At 43.8% G+C, this 19,533-nt stretch overlaps 1 protein-coding gene across 2 annotated transcripts; it reads right to left on the bottom strand.

Annotated features, from left to right (window-relative positions):
• Nucleotides 1-981: 981 nt before the first annotated feature.
• ZNF284 (zinc finger protein 284) lies at nucleotides 982-19,017 on the bottom strand. Of its 2 annotated transcripts, none has more exons than XM_010372463.2 (5): nucleotides 18,863-19,017; nucleotides 13,871-13,950; nucleotides 9,632-9,758; nucleotides 8,656-8,748; nucleotides 982-4,877 (listed from the first exon to the last, which is right to left on the bottom strand). In XM_010372463.2, the coding sequence occupies exons 2-5, from the start codon at nucleotides 13,883-13,885 to the stop codon at nucleotides 3,334-3,336; spliced, it is 1,779 nt and encodes a 592-aa protein (XP_010370765.1). In that variant the 5' UTR covers nucleotides 13,886-13,950; nucleotides 18,863-19,017; the 3' UTR covers nucleotides 982-3,333. The 2 variants fall into 2 exon arrangements, with proteins under 2 accessions (XP_010370765.1, XP_010370766.1); XM_010372464.2 differs by having other exon boundaries at nucleotides 3,122-4,877; nucleotides 18,855-19,017.
• Between the last annotated feature and the right edge of the window lie 516 nt (nucleotides 19,018-19,533).

Raw genomic sequence — 19,533 nt, 5'->3', positions numbered from 1 at the left:
AGATATTTTATAGATATAAAATTATTCTAAAATGTATATGGAAAGGCAAAGGAACTAGAATATGAGTATGGTTAGGGTTGTCTTCACAGTTGAAAATCTTTCACTTCCAGAGACATTATAGGGGAGACACTCTGTAAAAAGCTGGTCTTGAGCTCCTAGATTCAAGTGATCCTTCTGCCTCAGCCTCCCAAAGTGACAGAATTACAAGTGTAAGCCACCATGCCTGGTCACTTACAAGAGACTTACAAAAGTGAGTCACTAAATTATTAAAGTAAAAATCAACAAATTTCCTTGAAAAAATGCCCTGTATAAATGTGATTATTGTATTTTCAGCTTTGGTTTGATTTCACATCACCATCAAAATCAAGGAGCACATAAAAGAAAGCAAGTTTGTTTACTTTTATTTTTATTTTTATTTTTTGAGACGGAGTCTCGCTCTGTCACCCAGGGTGGAGTGCAGTGGCGCAATCTCAGCTCACTGCAATCTCCACCTCCCTGGTTGAAGCAATTGCCTTGTCTCAGCCTCCTGAGTAGCTGGGCTTATGGGCGCATGCCACCACCACACCCAGCTAATTTTTTTGTATTTTTAATAGAGACAGGGTTTCACCATGTTGGCCAGATTGGACTCAAACTCCTGATCTCAGGCAGTCTGCCCACCTCACCCTCCGAAAGTGCTGGGATTACAGGCGTGAGCCACCAAGCCCAGCCGAAAGCAAGCTCACTTTGGCACTGGAGAAGACCTCTCATAACCAGCAGACAATTTTCTCAGAAAACCTATGTGTAATGAATGTGGACAAGGATTCAGTGATGGCTCTAGAGTTGAAATTCATCACTAACTAGATTTAGGAGATAGTCCCAATATCTTTAATAAAATATATTGGGCTTTAACAATAGCTGAGTTTCTCCCATTCATGAGTTTTCATCCGTAAGTCCATCACCTTGTCAGTGTTGGAAACTTCAGAAATGTGATGCACCTTCAGATGGATTAAAGTCTTCACGTTTATTAAGGAGTCCATGACCATGCTACATCCTTTACAGGTAATGAGTATGGTTAGGGTTGTCTTCACAGTTGAAAGCCTTTCATTTAACCAGAGACATTACAGGGGAGACACTCTATAAAAAGTATGTGCTTTAAATATTCCTGCTTATGTTATGTTCATCTTTACGCCAATATTTTTATGCTGTCCAATTCATCAGATTTTCTTTGTTGTTTAGTGATTTTCCCCCCAAAAATACTAGCCTTCCCAAGTTAGTGGAAACAGTGTACTATTTTGTTGACAGAAACTAAAGAAGATCAGTCAGGGGTGGTGGTCCATGCCTGTAGTCCCAGCTTCTCAGGAGGTTAAAGCAAGAGGATCACTTAGGCCCAAGAGTTCGAGGCTATAGGGCACTGTAAATGCATCTGTTAATAAACAATCCAGCCTGGGCAACACAGAAATATCTCATCTCAAGAACAAAACAAAACAAAACAAAATGCTGGGCGCAGTGGCTTATGCCTGTAATCCCAGCACTTTGGGAGGCTGAGGAGGGAGAATCACTCGAGCCCAGGAGTTTGAGACTAATTTGGGCAACATAGTGAGACCCTATCTCTACAACAAAAATTTAGCCAGGCATGTTGTTGCATGCCTATAGTCCCAGCTTTTGAGGGGCTGAGGCAGAAGCATTTCTTGAGCCTGGGAGGTCAATGCTGCAGGGAGCCGTGATCATTCCACTGCATGCTAATCTGGGTGACAGAGCAAGACTGTCTCAAAAGAAAAAAAAAAAGCCAATTCTTGCCTAATAATGGTCAGAGTTTATAGAGGTACAACCAGTTTGAAATAGTTTTTGGAAGTATCTACTAAAATTAACATATTCATACCTTATAACTCTTTGCTGTCACGTATATTACATTATTAAGGTTTCTCTACAGAACAGGCACTCAATTTGAAGATGCGAGCCCTGACTGAAGTATGTACCACACTCTCCACACATCCACGGTGTTTCTCCAGTGTAGATTCTCTTATGCATATTAAGATTCAAGTGATCCAGCAATCCCACTATTAGCTGTATATCCAAAGGAAAGGAAATTAGTGTGTTGAACTCCTATCTGTACTCCTATATTTATTATAGTACTATTTGCAATAGCTAACATATGGAACAAATCTAAATATTCATCAACAGAAAATGGTAAAGAAAATGTGGCATACATACACAAAGGTACACTATTTAACCATAAAAAATAATAAAATTCTGTCATTTATGGCAAGGTAAAGATAAGCTTTGGAGAACATGAAGTTGAGTGATGTAAATTCAGGCCCAGAAAGATAAATACTACAGGTTATCACACATATGTGAAAGTCTGGGCAACAGAGCAAGACTGTTCTCAAAAATCACAGAAGCAGCACAGCATTGGCTGGGCACGGTGGCTCATGCCTGTAATCCCAGCACTTTGGGAGGCCAAGGCAGGTAGACCATTTGAGGTTGGGAGTTCAAGATTAGCCTGGCCAACGTGGTGAAACCCAGTCTCTACTAAAAATACAAAAATTAGGCTGGGCATGGTGGCTCACGCCTGTAATCCCAGCACTTTGGGAGGCTGAGGTGGGTGGATCACCTGAAGTCAGGAGTTCGAGACCAGCTTGGCCAATATGGCAAAAACCCATTCCCTACTAAAATACAAAAATTAACCGATTGTGGTGGTGGCCACTTGTAGTCCCAGCTACTCAGGAGGCCAAGGCAGGGAGAATCATTTGAACATGGGAGGCGGAGGTTGCAGTGAGCCGAGATCGCGCCATTACACTCCAGACTGGGCGACAGAGTGATACTCCATCTCAAAAAAAAAAGGTACCAAAATTAGCCGGGTATGGTGGTGCATGCCTGTAATCCCAGCTACTCAGGAGGTTTAGGCAGGAGAATCACTTGAACACAGGAGGTGGAGGCTGCAGTGAGCCAGGATCATGCCACTACATTCAAGCCTGGGCAACAGAGCAAGACTCTGTTCTCAAAAGAAAAAATAAAAATAAAAAGGAGAAGCAGCATGGCATAGCAATTACTAGAAGGGAAAAGTAGGAGGGAGGGTGGATGATGAAAGATTGGTTAACAGATACAAAAGTACAGTAAGATGAAAGGAACAAGTTCTAGTGTTCCACAGCACTAAAGGTGACTGTAATTAATAATAATTTATTTTCAAATAACTAGAACAGTTTTTGAAGGTTCAAAACACAAAGAAACGATAAATGATCAACACAAATAAATGATAAATGAGACGATGGATATGCTAATAACACTGATTTGATCATTACACATTGTATACATGTATTGAAATATCATGCTGTAACCCATAAATATGGACAATAATTATATATCGTTTAAAAATAATGATAAAATCATATCGAGATTCAAGCGCCTCTTGTAGCGCTTCCCACAGTCCTCACATTTGGATGTTTTTTCTCCACTGTGGTCTCTTTGTTGGTCTTGAAGGCATGAACTGTGCACAATGCTCTTCCCACAGTCCTCACATTGAAGTACTTTTTCTCTACTGTGGAGTCTCTGATGGGTTAGATGAGTTGAGGCCCATCTGAAGCCCTTTCCACACTCCTCACATTTGTAAGGCTTTTCTCCAGTGTGAATTCTTTGATGGAAACGAAGTTTTGAATTCTCAGTAAACCTCTTCCCACACTCTTCACATTTGAATGGTTTTTCTCCAGTATGGAGTCTCTTATGTCTCAAAATACCTGAGGCCCACCTGAAGCTCTTTCCACATTCCTTACAATTATAAGGTCTCTCTCCCGTGTGGACCCTCTGGTGCGAGTCAAGATTAAACTTACTAATGTAGCCCTTCCCACACTTCTGACATTTATACAGTTTTTCTTCTCTGTGGGCTGTCTGATGAGAATGGCCCCGTGAATTCATATGAAATCTCTTCCCACATCCGTCACACTTGAATGTTGCTTCTCCACTGTGGATCCGCTGATGTCTCGAAAGACGCGAGGACCACCTGAAGCTCTTCCCACATACGTTACAGTTATATGGTTTGTCTCCTGTATGGTCCATCTGATGCTTACAGAGATCTTGCCTACAAGTGAAGCTCCTTCCACATTCTTCACATTTGTAGACTTTCTCTCCTGTGTGGTCCCTGCAATGACCATTAGGTGCTGATCTCTGACCAAAGCTATTACTGCAGGTATCACATCTGAATGATTTCTCTTGCATGTGGACCATGGAATGCCTATTAAGATTTGATCTACTATGGAAGCTCTTACCACATATATAACATTTGAATGGCTTCTCCCCAGTATGGATTCTTTGATGTTCCCGAAGCTGGGAATTGTGAATGAAGGCCTTCCCACATTCCTCACAAATATGAGGTTTTTCTCCTGTGTGTAATTTGCAATGAACATACATTCCTGATCTACGGCTGAAACTTTTCCCACACTGCTCACATTTGAATGGTTTCTCTCCAGTGTGGATTCTCTGATGAGTTTGCAGTTGTGAGTTCTGACTAAATTCCTTACCACACACATCACACTTATAGAGTTTCTTTCCCATGTGAAGTTTCTGACGAAGAGCTGAGCTATAACAGAAGCTCTTCCTGTACTCATTACATGTATGGGACATCTTTCCTGAGTGTAATTGTTGATGAAGATCAAGGATGGAGACATCACTGAAGAATTTTTTACACTTCCCATCCTCGGAAGGTGTCTGTCCTATGTGAATGATAGATAGTCCTGCATCAACCTGGGAGGGGACATCACCTTGTGTGGAGAACTGAGAGCTATTTATCATAGAGTCTTGAGGCCTAGTTAACTCACTTGCAGCTTGTTCCCAGACTTGCTGGCAAGACCACTCTTCATGTGGTCCTGTTTCTGGAACAGACTCCAACTCAGTTTGGATCTTGCCTCCTATAAGGACACAGAATTAAGACGTGTGGGTAAGTGAAGCCTTTGTTCAGTGTTTTCAGGATTTCACTTAGGACATGGCCTGAAACTTTACTGAATACAAGGAAGGTACAGTTTGTGTTTTCCAAGTGCCCCACGGTCTCTTGTCATGAAACCAGTTTTGAACTACATAATGTCTCATACGTGGTAGAAAGACTTAATTTAAAATAGTAATATAATACAGTTAACTTGTTACTATTTCTACCAATTTCCTAGTTAGTCTAAAATCTTGCATGGTATATTATGTAACTACTAAATTATATATGTGATGAATCAGAAGGAACTTTAAGGGTAGGAAGACTTCAAGATGGCTGACTAAAGAAACCCAGAGCTTGCCTCCTCCACAAAGAGCCAAAGTAATGAGTAGTGCTCACTTCAGCAGCGCACATGGTGAAACTGGAATGAACAGCCTCTGCGCAAGGCCGATACGCAAATTCATGAAGTGTTCTATATATTTTATTAATAAAAAATTTAAAAAGCAAATAGATAATCATACATCAAATAGCATCTAAGAGGGATCACTGGAATTCAGCAGAGAAGTGACAGGAAACACCTGAAGCACAAAAGGAGAGCGAAGGGAGGCAGCCCTTCTGGCCATGATCACCTGAAAGCCTGGAAAGGCTCCTCAGTGCTGGGAAAGGGTAAGTGAGAGAGCCCTAGTGGTTTACATTTCCACTGTGGACTCCAGCAGTCAGCCATGAGAGACGCCCTCGACCCCTGTGGGCCCTGAGATTAGTATAGGGGGCTACCTGGAGTCCATGCAAGGGCACTGCTTCAGAGAAGGCGCTCATGATGGGTTCCACACGCTTCCTGAGGCTCAAGCAGTTATGGCACAGCGCTATTTTGAGAGCCTGCAGATGCACCAGACTGCATCTTGCCCTGGGGCCCAACAGCCCTTGCATCTCTAAATCCCTGGAGCCCCATTGACATGCCTCCACATCCACCTGGAGGGTTGCAATAGTGCAATGCCTGTTAGACCCAGCAGTATGGCAGAGTCCCCAGCAATCTAGGCCACAGTGTCCTATTCTCTGGAGAATGGGCAGTGCAGCACACCAGGGAGTATGCCCCCAATACAGTACAAAAGGACCCAAAGTGTGCACTCACCAGAGCTTGAAGGCTGCCTGTCTGGGGCTGCTGCCTCTAACAGCAATGCTCCTTCGCCCCCAGCAGCAGGGCCACTGTACATTTACATGTGTTCTCATTCTGAGGAAAGGCTCTCCGCACACTCTGCCACTGCCACCCAAGCACACTTCCTAAAGGCTTGGGGAATCCCTTGAACTGCCCACCACAACCTGTGCCCGTGCACAGGACAAGCCCACTTCACTTGGTGCCACCCATCTCAGTGCCAAAGCATGACACAGAGGGACCTGGGGATTGCTCCACCCTGTGTTGCCTCAGGCACATGTGTGCACAAACAGGAGACCTGACAAAGACAGCTTGTGTGCTGGCAGTGCTGGAGCATGCCATCTGGGGGCCTAGGGATCACGCCGCCTCTTCCACCACAGCCTACATCTGCCCGCGCCACTGAAAGGCCTGAGGACAGGCTCACCTGGCCTGGCGTCATGCCTCCACTACCCAAGCATACCACTGGGGGCTGTTGAGATCACCCTGCCATGTTAGTTGCCCCAGGCATGAGCATGAACCATGGAGGGAGCCTTACAACAGACCCAGAACCCTGCCGCAGGTGCCCAAGCCTGCTGTCCGGAGGCCTAAGGATTTCCTTGCCCTGATCACCACCACTGGCATCTGTGCACTCCTCCTAGTGACCTGAGGAAAGGTCCTACAAACCTGCTGCCACCACCACCGCTGACACTCACCTGCACACACCATGGGGGGGCCTCAGGACTGGCCCACCCAGCCCATCACCACTACCTCTAACACCAGTGCACATAGCCTGGAAACCTGAGGGTTATCCTGCCACCACTGTTGGGTACTGTGCTCAGTATCTGGGTGCCAGGATCATTTGCAATGCAGACCTCAGCACCATACAATATACCTAGGTAAGAAACCTGCACATGTACCTCCTGAATCTTAAAATAAAAATTGAACAGCTGAAAGTCCTCCTCTTAAGACATTCTATCCCAGTGGGTAGAGATGACAGCTAAATAGAAATATGTAAGACACAGTATAAGACAACACCAGAAGGGTAAAGATGCGATGGTATTCCATTCTACTTTTTTCTTCCTTTCTTCCTTTCTCTCTTTCCCTCTTTCTCTCTCTCTCTCTTTCTCTCACCCACCCCTCTCTCCCTCCCTCCCTCCGTCTCTCTCCTTCCTTCCTTCCTTCCTTCCTTCCTTCCTTCCTTCCTTCCTTCCTTCCTTCCTTCCTTCCTTCCTTCCTCCCTCCCTCCCTCCCTCCCTCTCTTCCTTCCTTCCTTCCTTCCTTCCTTCCTTCCTTTCTTTCTTTTCTTTCGACACAGTCTCACTTTGACACCCAGGCTAGAGTGTAGTGGCACAATCCCAGCTCACTGCAATCTCTGCCTCCTGGGTTCAAGTGATTGTTGTGCCTCAGTCACCCGAGTAGCTGGGATTACAGGACTGTGCTACCACACCCAGCTAATTTTTTGTATTTTTAGTAGAGTCAGGGTTTCGCCATGCTTGCCAGGCTGGTCTCAAACTCCTGATCTCATGCTATCTGCCTGCCTCAGCCTCCCAAAGTGCTGAGATTACAGGCGTAAGCCACCACACCCGGCTGGTATTTTAAATAGAGTCGTCAGAGAAGGCCTTTCTCATGATATTAAAACTGAACAGAGACCAGAATAAAGGAAGGGTCAGAAGGTTTTGAGGTGAAAGATTATTCCAGTCAGAAAGAAGAGCATGTATAAACTCTAAGACAGAAGCTTCTGTAGTAGACAGAACGATGGTCCTTGAAAGATGTCCACATCCAATTCCCAGGACCGATGAACCTGTTACGTTATACAGCAAGAGATTAAGGCTGCAGATGCAATTAAGATCACTAGTCAGCTAAACAGAGAGTAGGAAGATCATTCTAGATTACGCAGGAGTGACCGATCCAATCACAAGGGACCTAAATGGTGGAAAACAGAGGCTTAAGAAGGGTGGTGGCATGACTATGGAAGGATGGTCAGGGATGCAATGTAGCTGCTTTTGAAGATGGAGGGAGGGAAACAAAAGCCAAGGAGTGTGAACAGTGCCTAGGGATTGGTAAACTAAAATGAAGGCTTCTCCCCAAGAACATCTAGCCAGGAACAAAGCCCTAGGGACATCCTGATTTTTGTCCAGTGAGATGTGTGAGACTTCAGGTCTGAAGAACAGAAAGATAATTGTTTGCTGTTTAATCTGCTAAGTGTGTGCTCACTGGGTACCAGCAATAGGCGATACAGTGTCTGTGGCAGGATGGAGAAACAGCAGGGAGTACAACTTGGCTGGAAAATGAAGATGTAGTCAGGGAGGCAGTGGGGGATGAAGAGCAGATCCAGGGTCTCTAAAAGTCACTTAAAGCAGTTGTAACACTAATACAAATAAGAAGCCATAAAGGCTTTTAAGCTGAGGAATGGCAATCTGACTTATATTTCCTAAAGATCACTTTGGCTGCTATGAGGAAAACAGATGTCAGGGTGGGAGGAGGGGCTGGGGGAGAAGGACAACCAGCAGGAAGGAGGTTGTAAGAATCCAGGAAACAGGTTTGGCCATTTACGCCAGGGCAACGGAGTTGGGTAATGGACAGAAGTAAAACAGATGGGAGGGTCGCGTACGAGGATTCATGGTTGCTTGGTTCTTACTTGAATTCCCTTGTCTTTGAGTTGCTGTCTCCACGATCCAAAACTTTTCTTCTCTTTGGAAGTGAAAAGTATCTTGGTAGGAAGGTTGATGCCCTGTGAACAAAGTCACTTGCTTAATCCCAATATATCTTAGGTAAAATTTTCTAGAAATGTAGTTTCTCACTGCATACTCAAACTTGAACACTGATATGGTTTGGCTGTGTCCCCACCCAAATCTCATCTTGAATTGTATTTCCCATAATCCCCACATGTCATAACAGGGACCTGGTGGGATGTAACTGAATCATAGGGGCGGTTTCCTTCATGCTGTTCTCATGAGAGTAGGTGCGTTCTCACGAGATCTGATGGTTTTATAAGGGGACTTTCCCCCTTTGCTCGGCACTTCTTCCTGCTGCACTGTGAAAAAGCTGCCTTTCTTCCCCTTGGCTTTCCACCATGACTGTAAGTTTCCTGAGGCCTCCCCAGCCATGTGGAACTGTAAGTCAATGAAACGTCTTTTCTTTTTTTATTTTATTTATTTATTTATTTATTTATTTATTTATTTATTTATTTATTTATTTTTGAGACGGAGTCTCACTCTATCGCCCAGGCTGGAGTGTAGTGGTGCTATCCCAGCTCACTGCAACCTCCGCCTCCTGGGTTCAAGCTATTCTTCTGCCTCAGCCTCCTGAGTAGCTGGGATTACAGGTCCATGCCACCACACCCGGCTAATTTTTGTATTTTTAGTAGAGATGGGGTTTCACCATATTGGCCAGGCTGGTCTCAAACTCCTGACCTAGTGATCCACCCACCTCAGCCTCCCAAAGTGCTGGAATTACAGGCGTGAGCCACTGCACCCGGCCTGTCTTTTCTTTATAAATTACCCAGTCTCTAGTATTTCTTCATAGCAGTGTAAGAACAAACTAATACAAACACCCTAGGATACAAAGTCATTCCTGGGGCCTGACATTCCATTACAGAGGGTGCCTGTCCTCACCCACTGAGAGCAGGTTCCTGAAGTTCTCCAGCATCACATCTCGGTACAGCTTCTTCTGGGCAGGGTCCAGCAGCCCCAGCTCCTCCTCAGTGAACACCACAGCTACGTCCTTGAAGGTCACTGCCTCCTACAACATCAAACATATATAATCCCAATGTCATGACCAGTGATTCTTGGGAGAGAGGTGGCACTGAGCAGGTGAAGGGGATGAGTGAGAAGTTGCTGTGGATCTTGAGAGATGTATGTCAACTTACAGATTTCCCATTCATTCTGTCTGTATCCTGGCAATGACACACACTGATTTTCCGGAGCTCCACCAGAAGTGCAATGATGAAAAAGTCCTATAGGTTTACTTTGTGCACTTACTGAGTCTCCTTGTAAGTAACCCTCTAGGACTCTAAATGCAGCATCCTGGGCTACACATATATAGGTTTCAATGAATCATGCCAGTTGCCCCAGTAACATTTAGCAATTCAGTCCCAACCTTGTTTGAGAATGCCCATTGTTCTCTCTCGTACCTGAACCCTGGATATAATCACTTTTTTTTTTTTCTAATTTTTATTTTTTGAGATGGAGTCTTGCTCTGTCGCCCAGGCTGGAGTACAGTGGCGCTATCCCAGCTCACTGCAACCTCCGCCTCCTGGGTTCAAGCAATTCTCCTGCCTCAGCCTCTCGAATAGCTGGGATTACAAGTGCCCACCACCATGCCCAGCTAATTTTTGTATTTTTAGTAGAGACGGGGTTTCACCATGTTGGCCAGGTTGGTCATGAACTCCTGACCTTAGGCAATCTGCCCACCTCGGCCTCCCAAAATGCTGGGATTACAGGCGTGAGCCACCGCACCCGGCCCATGTTTTTCAGTATCTGCCAAACTAACAAGTTTATGGTGCCCTGTGTGGGACAGCTATGGAGTGGGTCCTCTGTATTCAAGACACAAACTACATATATTAATTACAGCATTGAATGTCATGATCTAGAGCCAGTGTGCCTATGATCACACTGAGCGTGTGTGCTCACTCACAAGGCTCAATCCCAAGGCTCTGTGCCTTTGCCTGCCCAGCCACGGGACCTTGGATAAGTTTGCCTGCATGCATTCGTTTCCTTTCTGTATAAAGACTGTCACATCAGTTTTCTCCAGGAATAAACAAGAGAATATAAATGCGGAAAGTCTCTGGCACAGACTAGGTATTTAATTAACATTAGTTGATTTTATTACCTTTTTTTCTTTTTTTTTGAGATGGAGTTTCATTCTTGTCGCCCAGGCTGGAATGCAGTGGTGCACACTCAGCTCATGGCAACCTCTGCCTCCCCGGTTCAAGCAATTCTCCTGCCTCAGCCTTCTGAGTGGCTGGGATTGCAGGCATGCACCACTACGCCCAGCTAGTTTTGTATTTTTAGTAGAGACAGGGTTTATCCATGTTGGTCAGGCTGGTCTCAAACTCCCGACCTCAGATGATCTGCCCGCCTCGGCCCCCCAAAGTGCTAGGGAAAAAAACGTGAGCCACCGCACCCGGCTGGTAATGTCCTTTATTCATATTTCTTTGGATTTTTTATTATAACTTTCATTATAGCTATCTATTTCATTTCATGTCAGTATAGTATTACAGGGAACTGATGATCTATCATTATCTATTCTAAATAATGAATATTTAATTTTATGTCATTTTCATTATTACCAGTCCTGCAAAGAAAATCGTGTTATGTGGACCTTACTCTCCTGTCTGATTATTGAAAATAATTTTGGCCAGGTATGGTAGCTCATGCCTGTAATCTCAGTACTTTCAGAGGCTGAGACAAGCAAATCATTTGAGCTCTGGAGTTCAAGACCAGCCTTGGCAACATAGCAAAATTCTGTCTCTACAAAATATACAAAAATTAGCTGGGCATGGTGGCACATGACTATAATCCCAGACACTTGGGAGGTTGAGACAGAAGAATCATTCGAACCCAGGAGGTGGAGGTTGCAGTGAGCCAAGATTGCGCCACTGCACTCCAGCCTGGGCAACAGAGCAAGACTCTATTTCTAAAAATAAATAACATAAAATAATAAATAAATCAATTTAATTAAATAAAATAATTTCAAACCAGGTGCAGTGATTCACACCTGTAATCCCAGTGCTTTAAGAGGCTAAAGTGGGGGGATTGCTTGAATTCAAGAGTTCAAGACCAGCCTAGGCAACACAGCAAGACACCATCTTTATAAATTTTAAAAACTAGCCAGTCATGGTGATGCGTGCCTGTAATCCTAGCTACTTGGGGGGCTGAGGCAGGGAGATCTGGACCCCAGGGGTTCAAGGCTGCAGTGCGCTACACTTACAACACTGTACTCTATCCTGGGCAACAGAGCAAAACTCTGTCTCTAAAAGAATAAGAATAAACTAAAATAAAATAATTTCAAATGAAAATTACAGTGTCAAAAAATAAGAATGTTTAAAATTGTGATCATGTATGTCAGATCCCAATTTTTTGTCAAACTCCAAAATCTTTCAAGGGGATACATTACCTTGGTTTTTCTTAAAATAGCCAAAGGCAGATTATCAAATTTCCTGTGATGCTGATAAACTCATTAGAGAGAATAATTCACCTTATTAATCCCTTGTATTTGATTATAAATAATACTACCACCTTTTCAAACATGTACTGGCCACTTCTATTTCTCCTCTAAAATTTACCAATTAATGTATTAATGTCCTTTATTCATATTCCTTTGATTTCTTTTTCTCCATTTTGTACATAACATTCTTATTTTGGAGTGTGTGTTTTTTAGATATCAAAGTGGTAAATACTTTCCCCTTAGACTGTTATATTTCCTGGTAACACTCTGTAAGCCATCTTTGCCATTAGGAATGTAAAGATTTTCTATAATGAGTGTAGCAATCACTGTCCTTTGGTGCCTGGAGTACTAGGTGCACCTGAGGAGGTGACACAACAGGAAGAGAAGAGGTCCCCTGAGGAGAGGTCAGGGAGGAGCTATGTCACCAATAGTTGCCATCACTCAAGAGGGCACTCCAGACACCCATACCAGAAGGCACAGGTCCTTCAATGGAGAATCCTTTTTCTTCTCTCTCTCTTTCAATTTAGCAAAATAGCTAACATGCCAACTCTGGGTTTCCTCTCTGAACCTCAGCAGGTTTCTCATATTTCACATATTTAAGAGGAAGATGAGGCTGAGAATTGCATCATTCAGCTGTTCTGAGGAACAAACAAAGGAACAGAACACAGTGACTAGAGAGTCTTCTGATATCATGGACATTTGAAACTAAAGTTACCTATCATTTTGGTCAAACTCCTTAATACATAAAGGAATAAGAAAAGACCAGTAAATAAAATACACACAATGCATGACTTAAGCATGGGGAAAACAAAAGCTAGCTCTTCCTATGTGAAAATCTCCAGAAATTCTTGTGTGAAGCCACAGTTACAGCCTGCTGTGCTGTGCCACATGTGGATATTTTATCTACCAAACAGCCAACATGGCACATGTCAAAAGTACCCTTTCAAAACTGAGCTCCTAGTGCCTGAGTATAAAGTAGTTAAAAAGAAACATTGGTGGGTGCGGTGGCTCACACCTGTAATCCCAGCACTTTGGGAGGCTGAGGCAGGCAGATCACTTGAGGCCAGGAGTTCGAGACCAGCCTGGCCAACATGGTGAAACCCCATCTCTACTAAAAATACAAATATTAGCCAAGCGTGGTGATAGGCGCCTGTAATCCAGCTACTCAAGAGGCTGAGGCAGGAGAATTGCTTGAACCCAGGAGGTGGAGGTTGCAGTGAGCCGAGACTGCGCCACTGCACTCCAGCCTGGGTGACAAAGCAAGACTCCATCTCGAGGAAAGAAAAAAAAAGGAGCATCAATACAATGGAACATGATGCAACCATAAATAATGAACATTACATAATATTAAACAAAAAGAACACAGTTTAAATTAGATAAGTATCAATACAAATACAGTTATGAATATACATGAGGAATAGCATGAGAAAATAAAACCCCTAATTAGTGAGAAGAGATGCAGTGAAATGGGAGAATTTCGACTCATAACATAAATAATGGTAAAAATAAACAAAATCAAAACCAAATGCAAATTCAACACAAAAGAAACAAGCAAGCACCTGGCACACAGCAGGTGCACAAATAACTGTTGTTCTCCTTGAGTCTTCCCAAGACTGAGAAAAACACGTGACAATCTTAAGTCGCGAAACAGAATTTGAACAGCAAAAGAGACCAGACTTGCTCACCTTGAACATGGTCATTTTTCCTCCTCTGGGGAATTTGCAGAGTTCTCAGTTATGCAGTTCAAGGGAAGACAGAATTGTGCCTGGAATGTGCCATGGAAGGCAATAAAAGAGACATGAAGAGGTGGTCAGGGATGCCGCCCAACAATACAAACATGTATTATGAATTAGCACTTGAATGTTCACAGCAGCATTATTCATAATAACCCCAAATTGCACACAACCAAAATGCCCTCCTATGGGTAAATGGACAGACAAATTGTGGCCTATCCATACAATGAAATCTTACTTGGAAATTTAAAGAAATGAAGTACTGACTCATGCTATAACACGCATGAACCCTGGAAACATGTTAAACGAAAGACACAAAAAGCCATGGACTGTATGATCGCATTTATGTGAAATGTTCAGAATAGGCAAATGTATAATAGAGAAAGTAGATTCGTGGTTGCTTCACATTTGAGGTAAGAATGAGGTTTAACTGTAAATGGGCACAAGGAGTCCAAATGTGAGATGAAAATGATCTAAACTGAATCATGATGATGGTTATTCCACTTCACAAAATTCCTAAAAATCATTGAATTCTATGCCTGAAATGGATGAAAGCTATATGTGAAATGTATCTTGACAGAATTGGAAAAAATAATTGTTAGTCTACATGTCACTGAAATCAGTAAGACTGAATTCTGAGTCCATATCTATAGAATATTTATAGGTGAATGAAGGAATAAATAAATGAGGGAGAAATGGAAACTCATCTTTACAGTAGAATGTCCACTAATAATGTATCTCCCCATAAGAAACTTTATTATTTTCAAAATTTTAAAAAAGTAACTTCGGCCAGGCGCGGTGGCTCAAGCCTGTAATCCCAGCACTTTGGGAGGCCGAGACGGGCGGATCACGAGGTCAGGAGATCGAGACCATCCTGGCTAACACGGTGAAACCCCGTCTCTACTAAAAAATACAAAAAACTAGCCGGGCGAGGTGGCGGGCGCCTGTAGTCCCAGCTATTCGGGAGGCTGAGGCAGGAGAATGGAGTGAACCCAGGAGGCGGAGCTTGCAGTGAGCTGAGATCCGGCTACTGCACTCCAGCCTGGGCCACAGAGTGATAATCCGTCTCAAAAAAAAAAAAAAGTAACTTCACAGTGGACAAATCTGAAAGACTTTATCTTGGCCAAGTGAACAAAAGTGAGATCACCAGTGAAGGTGAAGGGGTGGCCTGCCCCTCCACACCTGTGGGCGTTTCTCGTTAGGTGGAAGGAGAGACATGAGAAAAGAAATGAGACACAGAGACAAAGTACAGAGAAAGAAAAACTGGGCCCAGGGGACCGGCACTCAGCATACAGAGGACCCACACTGGCACTGGTCTCTGAGTTCCCTCAGTATTTATTGATCATTACCTTTACCATCTTAGAAAAAGGGAAGTGGCAGGATAACAGGATCACCTAGGGAGAAGGTCAGCAGTAAGACGTATGAATAAAGATCTCTGTGACATGAATAAGTTTAAGGAAAACTGCTGTGCTTTGATATGCCTATACAAACATCTCCATAAACCTTTTTAGTACATAAGGAGCAGCATCATTTACACCAAGATGTTCCATTGCCCAGGGATGGGCAGGAGACAGATGCTTTTCTCTATCTCAACTGCCAAGAGGCCTTCTTTCCTCTTATATTAATCCTCCTCAGCACAGACCCTTCATGGGTGTCAGGCTGGGGGATGATTACGTCTTTCCCTTCCCACGAGGCCATATTTCAGACTATCACATGGGGAGAAACCTTGGACAATACCTAGCTTTCCTAGGCAGAGGTCCCTGCGACCTTTGGCAGTGTACATGTCCCTGGGTACTTGAGATTAAGAGAAGGATGATGACTTTTCACAAGCATACTGCCTTCAGGCACTTGTTTAACAAAGCACACCCTGCACAGCCCAAAATCCATCAAACCTTGAGTCACCACAGCACATGTCTCTTGCAAGGACAAGGCTGGGGGTAGGGTCACAGATTAACAGCATCTCAAATACAGAACAAAATGGAGTCTCTTATGTCTACTTCTTTCTGTTTAGACACAGTAACAGTCTGATCTCTCTTTCTTTTCCCCACAGAAGGGACAAACCACCATCATTTGGACACTGTTATGTTGCAATGAAAAGGACACCTCACTACTACTATGGTATCCCTACCAACCATGCATAATCTAAACCTAAACATGAAATTTATCAGATAAACCCCAAATGAATGTCTTTCTATAAAACAACTGCCTATACTCTTCAAAAAACCATGCATGTAAAAGACAAAGGCTGTGGAATCCTTCTAGATTAAAGTATAGAAATGTGACAATAAAGACAATGCATAAAATTCAACTTTGAATGGGGTTGCAGGTAAAAAGTGGGACAGGGGATAGTTATAAGGACCAAAACTTAAAAACTGAACAAATTTAAATATGGAAGCTTCAGATTAGATAACAATGTTATGTAATATGGTATCCAACACTACCTAATAAATAACACTACAACTACTATTAGTAGCTTTTTAACAGATCTATCTGATATGTAATAGATAACAATATTATTTAATATAATATTTAATTATTTTTTTGAGACAGAGTCTCACTCTGTCATCCAGACCAGAGTGCAGGGGCGCCATCTCAGCTCACTGCAGGCTCTGCCTCCCGGGTTCAAATGATTGTCATGTGTCAGCCTCCCTAATAGCTGGGATTACAGGCGCACGCCACCTCAGATTTTAAAAAAGTAACTTCACAGTGGACAAATCAGCTAATTTTTGTATTTTTAGTAGATATGGGGTTTCTCAATGTTGGCCAGGCTGGTCTCAAACTCCTGGCCTTAAGTGATCCACTTGCCTCGGCCTCCCAAAGTACTGGGATTACAGACATGAGCCACCATGCCTAGCCAGTATAATATCTAATAGTATCTAGCATGTTTTATGAAACCCTATAACCAGCCCTTCCTAAACACCTCTTACCAAGACACCCCACAATTATCTTGAAATGTGGGCTTCCTTGCTGCAGAAAGCTACAAGCAACTGTCTGGCTACAGGTATGTTCCTGGTGGTATCTGGCTAATCAGCAACAACAAAGCAAACAGGAAAAATGTAAACACTTGGCAAATTTGGGTAAAGAGTATATGAGAATTTCTAATACTATTTTTGCAACTTTTCTATAGGTTTCAAATGATATGAAAACAAAGTGTTAAAAACTTTTTTTTTTTTTTTTTTTTTTTTTTTTTGAGAAGGAAGTTTCGCTCTTGTTGCCCAGGCTGGAGTATAATGGTGCAAGCTGAGCTCACCGCAACCTCCACCTTCCGGGTTCAAGTGATTCTCCTGCCTCAGCCTCCCAAGTAGCTGGGATTACAGGCATGCGCCACCATGCCTGGCTAATTTTGTATTTTCAGTAGAGATGGGGTTTCTCCATGTTGGTCAGGCTGCTCTCAAACTCCTGACCTCAGGTGATTCGCCCACCTCGGCCTCCCAAGTGCTGGGATTGCAAGCGTGAGCCACCGCGCCCAGCCAATATCAAGAAACATTTACAAAAAAATTAGATAACAATGAGATAAATTAGGATGAGCATGATATAACATGGCAGTTCACTAGTTATTTCCCTTTTGGCAGTGTTTCCAAATTTCCATAGTTAAACACATAAGGGAAAACACATATTTTAAATTATAAAATTTTCTTTAAATGTTTATAAATAAATATGCAAATATACCAAAAGAAAGACTAAAAAGAAATGCATTCGAAGTTTAACAGTTACTATCTTTACATGCTGTATTCATGGGTAATTATAAACTTGTACTACTCATATTTCTCCAATTTCTGAAAGCTCCACAATGATCCCGTTGCATAACAAGTCAAATACTTGTAACAAATGAAATAGTTGTAATGAATGAAATAGTTGACAAACTCCCAGAACAGCCCAAGCCCATAAGTCTTGCTCTCGAGGTCCCTTCAATCAAGTCCTAACTTGCTTTCCCCACCAGATTCCAGCCAGTTCCTCTGCCTCAATGAGAATGTATCCAAAAGATTATCAACTAAGGCTCTGACCTGTAATGCCCAGGTTTCCACCGCAGATCCACCTCTTACTACTTAGGTGACTATGCGCAGATAACTCCTGCTCCTTTGTATCTCACTCATCTTTAAAACGGAAAAAAGTAGTACCTCTCCACAGAGCCATGGTGTGGCGAAAATGTGATTATTTTTATAAAGCCCTTGGAATAAAGTTACCAATTGAGGCTTAATTATTATCAACACCCATGCCTGAGGACACATCCTACACTCTTGGTTGGGGTGAGCATCTCTGTAAAAGAAAAAAAGCCAAGGACCACTCACGTAGAACTTTGCCCTCAGTAGCCAAGAAGTCCCTCCCTGCAGGTCTTTTTGAGAATCAGGCTGGGGAAGGAGAAAGCTGTGAAATACCCTGACCGCGTTGCCGGCCCGCATGAAAGTTAAATGTTCCTCTCCCATCGTGGAAGTGGACACAACCCTCGCCTTCCTAAAAACAAGTCGGAAGCGTCCGGGATCGCCCAGCGTCCTGCAGGAATCAGAGACAAGGGCGGGGGTCCCTGTAGCTGGAGCTCTGACCCCACCCGGGGACCTGACAGGCTTCGTGGGAAATTAATACTAAGAAGAGACCACCAGTCACTAAAGGAAGGACTGCTTTAAGGCTTTCATTTGTGTTACCTCTTCCAGTTCCCAAAACGATTTCATTAGGATGGTCCTAAAGTCCCCATTTTAAAGAACAGCAGTGGGAGGTACCGGGAGATTAATAACATCCCAACCCTAAACTGTGAGAAAGTAGCCTCACAGGTGGGATGGAGGGAGGTGGGCTGAGCGAGCTGAGAGCCCCCAAAACCCTCAAACCAGCCGAGCTGCGTCCCGACCAAGTCCCAACCCCCAGCCTCATCCCTGGGGACGCGAGAACAACCCCAAGATCAAGAACGCTCCGCGGAGAAGAACGAAAAGAGCGGCTGTTGCACCTTCAAACCTCCGTTTTCCAACGAGGCTCCTTCTCCTCTTAGTCAACTTCCAGGTGGTTGCGAGCCCGCATCGTAAGGGGACATGTTGACAAGGACCGACAAGACACATAACTGACACAAAACTACCACCGAAACGCACGGCAGCAACCTCACCCCCCGGGAGCGGAAGTGCCCCCTACCCGGCGCAGCCTGTGGACTACATTTCCCAGAATTCCCCAGATACGGCGCCCTGCGCCAACTTGCCCGTCATTCAACAGACAGCCGGCGATACACTTCCTTGAATGCCAAAGCTCGTTCTGTAGTATCACCCTCCAGCGGGAAGCCTGGAACTCCGCGGTGCTCTTTGACTACACTTCCCGCAATGCCCACTAGGAATGAATCCCATAGACCCGAGCGCCTGGTGAGGAATATGGACTGTGACCCTGAGAGTGGTCCTTCCCTTTCCCTGCGTCCTCGAGAGAAAATATTGAATAGACAGGAATTCCTGAAGTCTACACGCCTGCCGTGATGACAGGAGTGTTACTGAAATAGAATAAAGCAAGGAGATACAATCTTCAAGGAGTTAGCGGGGAGTGCCTGTTGAGCGGTCAGGAGATGGCTGAAAGGCTAATATACTAGGCGCTAACAGTATGAGGCTAAATCTAAGAGCTTAAATAATGGGCCAGGAAAAATGGTCTGG

This window comes from Rhinopithecus roxellana, chromosome 12 (assembly GCF_007565055.1).
Source record: "Rhinopithecus roxellana isolate Shanxi Qingling chromosome 12, ASM756505v1, whole genome shotgun sequence".
In the NCBI taxonomy this organism is placed as follows: Eukaryota; Metazoa; Chordata; class Mammalia; order Primates; family Cercopithecidae; genus Rhinopithecus; species Rhinopithecus roxellana.
The sequence above is the reverse complement of the archived record's forward strand: the minus strand, read 5'-3'. Positions and strand labels throughout refer to the sequence as shown.

What these genes read in the sequence shown, in the direction of transcription:
- ZNF284 (XM_010372463.2), bottom strand. An exon ending in CAGGAACCTGCTCTCAGTGG is followed by an intron (nt 8,749 to 9,631) that starts GTGAGGACAGGC and finishes CTTTGTTCACAG; the next exon opens with GGCATCAACCTTCCTACCAA. An exon ending in TCAAAGACAAGGGAATTCAA is followed by an intron (nt 4,878 to 8,655) that starts GTAAGAACCAAG and finishes GTGTCCTTATAG; the next exon opens with GAGGCAAGATCCAAACTGAG.